We start from the raw sequence: 9,766 nt of genomic DNA on the forward strand, positions 1-9,766 counted from the left end.
TGTGTGTGTGTGTGTGTGTGTGTGTGTGTAAGGTGTGGAGCAGACAGACATGGCATCTGTCTGTATATTGACTGTATGTCCTGAACTGTACCCTCACACAGTCTCAGATTGTGTACATACAAATGCTAAAACTGAAATTTATTTGCAGATCCCTCTGGCTGGATCTTTACAAACATTCTGCTGGCAGAAGTGCCCTTACCGCCCTGTATATCTGTGAGAATTAGCAGCTGACATGGCAGGTGATTTCAGCGGATAAAATTTTCACCTCTCCCTTTAACCCATCAGCATAACTGGGTGTCCCGGCGGGCGGACCAGGGTCCCAAAACCATCGAGCAGATCCACAAAGAGGCCAAGATCGAGGAGCAGGAGGAGCAAAGGAAGGTGCATCAGCAGTTGCTGTCCAAGGACAAGAGAAGGCCAGGTCAGGAGAGGCCGCTGACAATCTGTGTGTGTGTGTGTGTGTGTTACTGTAATGCACTCCTGTAATGCTGTGTGTGTGTGTGTGTGTGTTACTGTAATGTGCTCTTGTAATGCTGTGTGTGTGTGTGTGTGTGTGTGTGTGTGTGTGTGTGTTACTGTAATGCACTCCTGTAACGCTGTGTGTGTGTGTTACTGTAATGTGCTCCTGTAATGCTGTGTGTGTGTGTTTGTTCCTCAGAGCAAAGGGCGCAGCGGGAGGAGACGTGGAGCACCGTCCCCATGACGAAGAACAGCAGGACGATCGACCCCACCAAGATCCCCCGAATCTCCAAGGTACAGAGCCGCAGCCAGAGCCACGCCCTCCCCCGCTGTGCTGAGCTGAGGGGCCGCTGGTCTCACTGTCTGCTGTGCTCTGGGACAGACAGAGATGTGCTACAGGCTGTCAGTGTCTGCAGCTCACTGCTGCATCAGCCAGGCTTGCAGGCTGCGAGGAACAGCCTGTTTAGAAAATTCCTGTTAGAAGGGCATATTTATCTGCAGTGGAAAATCCTCTCTGATATGCCCAGTCACACTTTATTCTGCAGCATGGCCTGGACTCACAACCGGCATGATTTTTTACTTCAGTGCTTCCACCTATTGGTAGGAAGACAAAAATAGCCTAACGGTAATATGCAGCTGGTATGATGGTATTTTTAATCTTCCACAGTGGCGGTTGAATGGAGAGGGAGCTGAGTGATGCTCAGTTTCAGGTTAGCAGCAGTGCTCTCCCCGTCAGTGTGTCTGAGAGAGGTGAGAGACGGGCAGATCAGAGCCAGTTTGCTCTGCTGCTGTGGGCTCGGCCTGCACCCAGCGAGCACCCAAACACAGCCAGCCTTAAACAGCAGCTGCTCTCCTGGGAATGCTGAGGGGGAGGGGCTGATAATGACACCAGCATGCATACATACAGAAAGGTTTGTATAGTCCCTGGTAATGAAACCCTCCTGTCACAGAGTGCCTCTGACTGTACCTGCCTCTTCACAGCCCACCATCGACGACAAGATCCAGCTGGGCCCCCGAGCGCAGCTCAACTGGGTGAAAGGAAGCAGCGGCGGAGCCAAGGCCAGCGATGCAGGTGAGGCCCCGCCCACACTGCCCGCACTCCGCCCACGCTGCCCGCGCCCCGCCCTCGCTGCCCGCACCCCGCCCTCGCTGCCCGCGCCCCGCCCTTGCTGCCCGCGCTCCGCCCACACTGCCCGCGCTCCGCCCTCACTGCCCGCGCTCCGCCCTCACTGCCCGCGCTCCCCCCTCACTGCCCGCGCCCCGCCCACACTGCCCGCGCCCCGCCCACACTGCCCGCGCCCCGCCCACACTGCCCAGGCCCCGCCCCTCTCAGAGCACAGAGTGGGGCCTCATGAACACACTGTGGGTGGTGCTAGTATGTTAATCACTGAGTGCTGTGAACCAATCAGATGACCTGCTGGGCATGGTAAAGCATGACTGGTGCATGTGTGTGAGTTACTGACTTTGGGAATCCTGATGCTGCACTCTTCTGTCACTAAGGGCTACTGAGGGCTTTAATTCATAGCTGCTGTCAGGCCAAAGGCTATCAAAGCCAGTTCCCCCACATTAAAATTAATGTACGCCTGTTTTTTGGGAAATGAAAAAATTATGATGTTTAGGTGATTCCAGTGGGTGCATTTGAGAGAAGTAGTCTCGGATCACAGGTTTGCGTTGACTCCACATCAGTGGGGTATGAATGCCAGTGTAAAAGCTGCAGTGTAAAAGCTTCCTGCTCTGTGTCTGTTTTTAATCTGTGTTTTTGTGTCAGATCTGTCCCGCAGCGGGGGCAGCAGTCTGAACCGTTACTCCGCCCTGCAGTCCTCCTCCCCCCACACCTCCACCCCCCCGCCGGTGACCCCCGACTTCGACTCCCGGAGGACCTCTCTGAGCAGGTAACGCCAGACCCAGGAACTGGGAGAGCCGAAATCCTGCAGAACGATCTGGATTAGATTGATGCAGATGCAGTTATTCTCTGGTTTCCTCCTGAATTTGGAGTAGTGGAAATAACATGCCTGTCTCTGAGTGATTAAAAAAACACAAAACCGAGAACAGCGCGCTGCCCAGCCGCGCTCTCCTGATGACACTGAACAAACATCCAGTCATGAGAAATTTAAAGAAGAACCTGTCCAGATTGAAGTCTTTTTGTGCTCACTGCAGACACTAACAGATGCTGTTTTATTGGTGTCACCTCCTTGTTTTTGTAACCCCATGCCTGTGTGTGTGTGTGTGTGTGTGTGTGTGTGTGTGTGTGTGTGTGTGTGTGTGTGTGTTTTCAGTCGCGGTAGCACAGGGAGAGAGCGGAATGACAAGCCGCCGAGCTCCGCCCCTTCTCGGCCCTCCCCCTCTGCCCGGGGCGGGACCAAGGAGCTGCAGGAGACCCCGAGCAGCGAGGAGCAAAGGGACACGCCCGACACTCCCGGCTCCGCCCCCGACCCGGAGCCAGAGCGCTGCAGAGCCAGGGACCCGGGTGAGAGAGAGCTGCCCTCACAACAGCCAACTCACTCCTCTCCCAGGCGAGGGAGGCTTTACAGTTGATCTGGGGTCAGTTCCCAAGTCTGAACTTTATCACCCCATCAGGGTGGGTTTATCTGCATGAGTATGGGCAGTTTCCCATGCTGGCCAGCCTCAGGTGAGACTGCGGCAGGGGAGGGTTTCACTGAGCACGCTTACCACTGGCGTTTATACAGTGTGTGTGTGTGTGTGTGTGTCTGTGTGTGTGTGTGTGTGTGTGTGTGTGTGTGGTGTGTGATGGTGTTTTTTGTCCCTGCAGTGAAAGTGGAGTCTCCAGACAGGCCTTGCCTCTCAGAGGAAGAGATGGAGAGGAAGTCTAAATCCATCATTGATGAGTTCCTGCACATTAATGACTTCAAGGTATGGCTGTCATTACCGCACCTGGAGCCCTGGGGGTTTTCCCTCAGGCAGGAGTGTGGAAATGCTGTTCTGTGTTAGCCCTGGGAGTTTTCCCTCAGGCAGGAGTGTGGAAATGCTGTTCCGTGTTAGCCCTGGGGGTTTTCCCTCAGGCAGGAGTGTGGAAATGCTGTTCTGTGTTAGCCCTGGGGGTTCTCCCTCAGGCAGGAGTGTGGAAATGCTGTTCTGTGTTAGCCCTGGGGGTTCTCCCTCAGGCAGGAGTGTGGAAATGCTGTTCTGTGTTAGCCCTGGGGGTTTTCCCTCAGGCAGGAGTGTGGAAATGCTGTTCTGTGTTCATTAATGTGCGTAGCCAGTAGTGCAGTGTTTCTGATAGTGGGAGTGGTTAGTGCTAGTCTGAGGGTGTAGTTAATCTGTGCGTCTCTGTGCAGGAGGCCTTGCAGTGTGTGGAGGAGCTGGATCAGGCGTCTCAGCTGCACATGTTTGTGCGGGTGGGCGTGGAGTCCACCCTGGAGCGCAGCCACAGCACGCGAGACCACATCGGCCAGCTCTTCTTCCAGATGCTGCACTCCGGGATGCTGTCCAAGGCCCAGTTCTTCAGAGGGTGAGCGTGCTGGAGTGTCCCGAGACCCCCAGCAGTGCACCAGCAGCAGGGTGACACTGCAGCACTGAGACAGCAGCCTTCATTACAGAAAACCCACTTTATCTCCATCCCTCTCTCACCTTCTGCCTGTCTCTCTCTCCTCTTCTCTCACCTTCTGCCTTTCTCTCTCCCCTCTCCCTGTCTTCTTCTCTCACCCTCTGTCTCCCCCCTCTCCATCTCTCCCCCCGGCTGCAGGTTTGTGGAGACATTGGAGCTGGCAGACGACATGGCCATCGATATCCCGCATATATGGCTGTACCTGGCTGAGTTGGTCACCCCAGTGCTGCGGGAGGGGGGCGTCTCTGTCAGAGAGTTATTTAGGTGAGTTTGGTGCCGAATCGTGCATGGTGTCACCGCAGCACCCACCCCAAAGCTCTGTGTTTCCGTTTGCTTTGATTGGCTGAATGCCAGATTAAGATCAGCTCCCTGTGCTTTTGTAATTGTGTGGTAGCTACACCTGCTGCTTCTGGTGCTGCAAAATTCACAATGGAGATAACAGCAGCTTTCTTCCATTATGTTAATCATTTTAAAGAAGCCAACAGAACCGGTCGTATAATGGTATTTGGAAGTGAAAGTGCTTTGAAAGAGCATGATGCCGGCATGGCAGACTGCAGAGTGCGCGAGAGAAATGTGGAATAATGAGCCCTCTCTGTGTTTGTCTTCAGTGAATTTAGCAAACCTTTGCTTCCTGTGGGAAGAGCAGGGATATTATTTTCTGAAATTCTGCACCTACTATGCAAACAAATGGTAAGTCCTACCTGCTTGCGTAGTTTCCTTTTAATATGACAGTCAAAGGCAAGTGGCTCTGGATAAGAGGGTGTGCTAAATGACAATAGTGTTATAGAATATGTAATGTAAGTGGCTGTTCTGCTCTGAAACACAGCCGGGTTCATTCATTTGTACATAATTTCAAATTGTGAGATTCTGGGTCCTAAATCATACATTAGCATACTGTTTCCTAACGTGCAGTGCCTGTGCGTGTGTGAAAGATTGTGTGCGTGCACGTGTGTGTGTTTCTGTGTGCGTGCGTGTGTGTGTGTGTGTGTGTTTCTCTTTCTCTGTGTGTGTTTCTGTGTGTGTGTTTCTGTGTTTCTGTGTGTGTGTGTGTGTGTGTGTTTCTCTTTCTGTGTGTGTGTGTGTGTTTGTGTGTTTCTCTTTCTCTGTGTGTGTTTCTGTGTGTGTTTGTGTGTGTGCATGCGTGTGTGTGTGTGTGTGTGTGTTTGTGTGTTTCTCTTTCTGTGTGTGCGTGTGTGTGTGTGTGTGTGTGTGTGTACCTGATGAACTGGTGTCCTGTCGCCTGCAGAGCCATAGGAAAGTGGGGGCCTTATGGAGGGAGTCGGGCCTGAGCTGGGAGGACTTCCTTGCCGAGGGGGAGGATGTCAGCTGCTTCATCTCTGAACAGGTGAGCCAGAGCCCCCTACCTGCGGCCCGCGACCCCTGACCCCTGACCTGCGTATTCGTCGCTGTGACCGCCTCTGTCCTCTCCTCCTCCCGCAGAAGCTGGAGTTCACGGTGTCGGACTGCTCCAGCCCGACCGCAGGGCACTCGAAGAGGACGCTCTCTCCCGAGGAGCTGTCCCAGAAGCTGGAGAAGCTGCTGCTGGAGGAAGTGGCCACTGACGAGCAGATCTTTGACTGGGTGGAGGTGCGCCCCCTGCTGGCCTCTTACTGTGCGCATGACTGCACTTTAACTCAGACATTTATAAACCTTCCTAGTTATCGTGTGTGTGCTGTGACGTCAAGCACAGGTAACCTAAAACCACAGGTGTCGTCCTAGAAATATACAGTAAGCTAGAAACAGTGTTACTCTCGTATTCAAAAATCTGTATCAGTGAGTGCTTTCAGTGGGGTTTGGTAGATTCAGAGCCTTCATGTCTGCTTTCTTCCTCCCAGGCGAATTTGGATGAATCTCAGATGAGTTCTCCGCCGTTCCTCAGAGCTTTAATGACCACGGTGTGCAAAGCCGCGGTGAAAGGTGAGAGTGATACTGCTGGAAACAGACCCTAAGAGCACGAGCAGTGAGCAGCTCGCATGAACACTGCCTGCTTTAGCTGCGTCTCACTGTGTCTGCTGGTGTTACTTATTCTACCAGTGTGTTAATTGTAGTCAGCAGTATAGTTACTGTATGTCGTGTTTACTCTTTTGTAGTCTTTTGATGGCAGTACCCACATTGTGAGGTCATCCCAGACTGTCTGAATTTGCTCTGGACCCATGGGCCACTAACATCTTCTCATCTCCCTCCCTTTCTCCCCCACCTTTCTCTCTCACTCTCCCTCTCTCGCTGTCTCTCTCTCTCTCTCTCTCTCTCTTCTCCTTGTAGAAGACAGTGCTTCCTACAGAGTAGACACTGCCATTATCCAGAGGAGGTTGCCAGTTTTACTCAAGTACCTTAACTCAGACACTGAGCGACAGCTGCAAGCACTTTATGCACTTCAAGCGCTGATCGTTTCCCTCGATCAGCCTCCCAGTAAGTTCTCCCTGCGTGTGTCTGTCTGTCCCTGAGGCTTTGCGTCAGAGAGCTCTGGCTCCCGTTGTGCGCCTGGCCTGGCCGTCGTCCTGCGTTAAAGCAGCGCGGCTGGAGCGGAGCACACGTGTGTGTGAGTGCTGTGTCTGACAGCGCCCTCTCTCCACAGACCTGCTGCGGATGTTCTTCGACTGCCTCTACGACGAGGACGTGATTTCGGAGGACGCCTTCTACAGGTGGGAGTCCAGCAAGGACCCCGCGGAGCAGCAGGGCAAGGGCGTGGCCCTCAAGTCCGTCACCGCCTTCTTCACCTGGCTGAGGGAGGCGGAGGAGGAGTCAGAGGATAACTGACAGCAGCGAGAGGACCGTCTGCGCAGACGAGTGCAACTGCGCAAAGAACAGGACCGTCTGCGCAGACGAGTGCAACTGCGCAAAGGACAGGACCGTCTGCGCAGACGAGTGCAGAGGAAGGCTGTCTGTGGCTGCAGCTTCAGATCAAACAAACCCTACACACATACACACACATGCACACACACGTCTGCAGGAGACGGGGAGGGATGTGCGAGTGCCATTTCACGGTGGTACAGACGCTTCTGGGATGTGCCGCCATTCGGCAGGAGCACTAAATACATGTATTATTTATAGAAAATATTTTTGTTTTAAATTTTAACTTTTTTTTCTTTTGTTACTTTTTAAAAAAAAAAAAGACTGAAGAAATGCAATTTCTGTGCAACAAAGATCCATAGGTTCTGAACTCTTGTAATTTATTTTTTGACTGCAAATACAGAAGTTTATTTAACACTGACGCTCGTGAGGAGGAGCACATGGACGAAGTTCATAATAGAAATATTAATATTATTGACAATAACTGCGAAGCCTAGCCTCCCTGGATTCCCAGCTGATTGGTTGCAAACGGGGTTAAACAATAATAAACTTTGCAGATGAAGGGAAAGGGAGGGGCAGGGCCGTTGAGCGGATCGGTGTTTGTAACACGTCAGAAGCGGAGGGTTATTATTAAATAACCGCAGAAGAACTGCTTCCTCTGCAGCAGCCTGCCGCCCGGGACACACCCGCCGCCCGGGACACGCCCGCCGCCCGGGACACGCCCGCCGCCCGGGAGGCAGTGCAGCCCACAGAGGAGCTGAAAGCGAGGAGCGGGGAGTCCCGACCCGACCTGCACGGACAGCAGAGTCATGCAAGCAGAGCACTGTCCCGACAGAGGAGACACAGTGTGACATGAAGTACTTGTTATACTTAAGACTTATAGAGCAAATTTAAAGCTTGTAAATACATTAAAGACAAAAATGATATTTGAAAAAAGAGACCCCACACTGTGTGCTTCTTGTCCCAGGTGCTGCATCATTACTCGGTTGTAGCATTGTTTTAAATCCAGACTTGCAAGCTAAAGGCAGGTGACCCAGCGAGTGTGTATATCTGGATGGACCAGCCTGTAGCAGTTAGCCACATCATTTCCGGCATCCCATCAGTTTTGTGGAAAAGCTAAAAACTGTTGTAGGATCAGTGCTTTGGGACAGAATCTCTAAATGCCATGGAAGTGTACTTCATGTGTCCAACAGAGCACTTTTTCAGGGATTCTTTTTTTAGGTACATGCTGACCTGTGGTCAGACATAAAATGGATTTCATGGCCAAGTTACCCATGTATTTTGTGTCGGGCAGTAACAGTTCTGATGGTGATAGTGAGAGCAAACCCATGTGCCTTTCAAGTGAACCCATTGTTCTCACCAGGGATGTGGGCCAGGAAGGAGGAGAGCAGTTTAACAGAGAGCATGTCCCTATAACCCCCAGCTGCCTCAGTTCACCAGGGATGTCCCTATAACCCCCAGCTGCCTCAGTTCACCAGGGATGTCCCTATAACCCCCAGCCGCCTCAATTCACCAGGGATGTCCCTATAACCCCCAGCCGCCTCAATTCACCAGGGATGTCCCTATAACCCCCAGCCGCCTCAGTTCACCAGGGATGTCCCTATAACCCCCAGCCCCCTGTCAGTGTAACCTGAAAACACCTGCAGGTTCCCATGAAAGCGAACTGGTCAGAAAGGGCTTTAGACTGTATCTGCATCAGAGAGACACAGCTCTTCCTGCGTGGCGTGCCTCCTTTGGTTAGCTGAGGAAGCCGTGTAACACAGGGGAAAGCAGGACCACAGCGTGGAGGGTGTATGCGCTCACACTTTACCTGTGTGTTCCCCAGAGAGCATCTGCCTCAGGTGAACAGCAGGTGACCTGAGCTCACTCACAATGTGGCAAAGGAAGGGACACCTAAAGCCTGAAGATCTTTAACACCAATAACTGCAGTGTGAACAGCAGAATATTTACCAGCCTGATTTTGTGTGTTGCTGAGACCCTCAAATGTGAGCCAGCTTTCAAGAAAAGGCCAACATTTTCTTGCAAGAAAAGATAAGTTGGACTTGAATCCAATCATCCATTTTATATGGCATCTAAGACTAACCAGTTTCCACTTATTTATACCTCTGATTAAACAGGAACATTAAAAGTGGCATAACATGAAAATGTATGCATGGCTTCGTTTTTTCTGCTTAAAATGAGAAAAACGTAGTACTGGTATATGGCAATCTTCAATCAGGGGTATTAGGAATTATGGCAGATGTGTATTCCAAATGTAGCCATTGAAGGAATATTTTAAATGAACATTTTGCAAAGGAACTCAATTGTCTTGTACATTAACACATGGTCTTTGGTCTTTCTGATACATTTTGCCTAGGATTTGAGTAGAGTAAGTTCTCTTTTTGCACCTAATAGCGCATATTCAGAGTATTTACTGTTCAACTTTGAAATACAGCACATTAGCAATAGTTGCCTGTGGTCGAAGCTGCTCCGGCCTTCACCGCCGTGCAGCTGTCGGGGGAAGGGATTACCTCCATGGGTAAAGTCAGTGGGTGCAGGTGTGGTTGATGCAGGCGGCATTTACAGAGACGCTGCTGCCGCCCTCTGGAGATGTAGAGCTGTTTAGCGGTGGATCAAAGCTTCGAATGAACACCAGCGTCAGTTACTTTTTTCGGAACTGTGTAACCAAAGATTGTTTCGTTACAGGATACGGTATTTTCAGGTCCAGATGCTTTAATGCAGAGACCATGAGATGCAGACTGTTGCCAACGTTATTAATCCACGTAGTTTATGAAATGAAATGTATTTTAAGCGAACTTCAAACAATTTACGCTGCATCTGCAGCTGGATGCAATTACTCATCGAAGTGAGCCCACACCGTTCTCGGAACTCCTCACTCGGAGTGCGTGATCTCCCGCTTTTACGTAAAGAACGGCGCAACGCAGCGAGGATCCGACGCAGACGCAGCGGCGG

The 9,766-nt window shown here is 51.5% G+C and overlaps 1 protein-coding gene across 4 annotated transcripts in view; it reads left to right on the forward strand.

The window, feature by feature from the left end:
* eif4g3a (eukaryotic translation initiation factor 4 gamma, 3a) overlaps positions 1 to 7,608 on the forward strand; it is a 41,620-nt gene extending 34,012 nt beyond the window's left edge. For 3 of the 4 annotated variants that reach the window (XM_036531111.1, XM_036531113.1, XM_036531114.1), the window contains 14 exons: positions 286 to 421; positions 659 to 753; positions 1,441 to 1,531; positions 2,228 to 2,351; positions 2,736 to 2,926; positions 3,230 to 3,330; positions 3,756 to 3,928; positions 4,163 to 4,288; positions 4,633 to 4,714; positions 5,271 to 5,369; positions 5,465 to 5,611; positions 5,860 to 5,941; positions 6,287 to 6,433; positions 6,600 to 7,608. In XM_036531111.1, the coding sequence (XP_036387004.1) occupies positions 286 to 421; positions 659 to 753; positions 1,441 to 1,531; positions 2,228 to 2,351; positions 2,736 to 2,926; positions 3,230 to 3,330; positions 3,756 to 3,928; positions 4,163 to 4,288; positions 4,633 to 4,714; positions 5,271 to 5,369; positions 5,465 to 5,611; positions 5,860 to 5,941; positions 6,287 to 6,433; positions 6,600 to 6,781 (1,776 nt within the window). In that variant the 3' untranslated portion in view covers positions 6,782 to 7,608. The remainder of the gene's footprint in view (positions 1 to 285; positions 422 to 658; positions 754 to 1,440; positions 1,532 to 2,227; positions 2,352 to 2,735; positions 2,927 to 3,229; positions 3,331 to 3,755; positions 3,929 to 4,162; positions 4,289 to 4,632; positions 4,715 to 5,270; positions 5,370 to 5,464; positions 5,612 to 5,859; positions 5,942 to 6,286; positions 6,434 to 6,599) is intronic. The other variant, XM_036531112.1, reaches the window with a different exon arrangement.
* Positions 7,609 to 9,766: the final 2,158 nt, after the last annotated feature.

This window comes from Megalops cyprinoides, chromosome 6 (assembly GCF_013368585.1).
Source record: "Megalops cyprinoides isolate fMegCyp1 chromosome 6, fMegCyp1.pri, whole genome shotgun sequence".
Taxonomy (NCBI): domain Eukaryota; kingdom Metazoa; phylum Chordata; class Actinopteri; order Elopiformes; family Megalopidae; genus Megalops; species Megalops cyprinoides.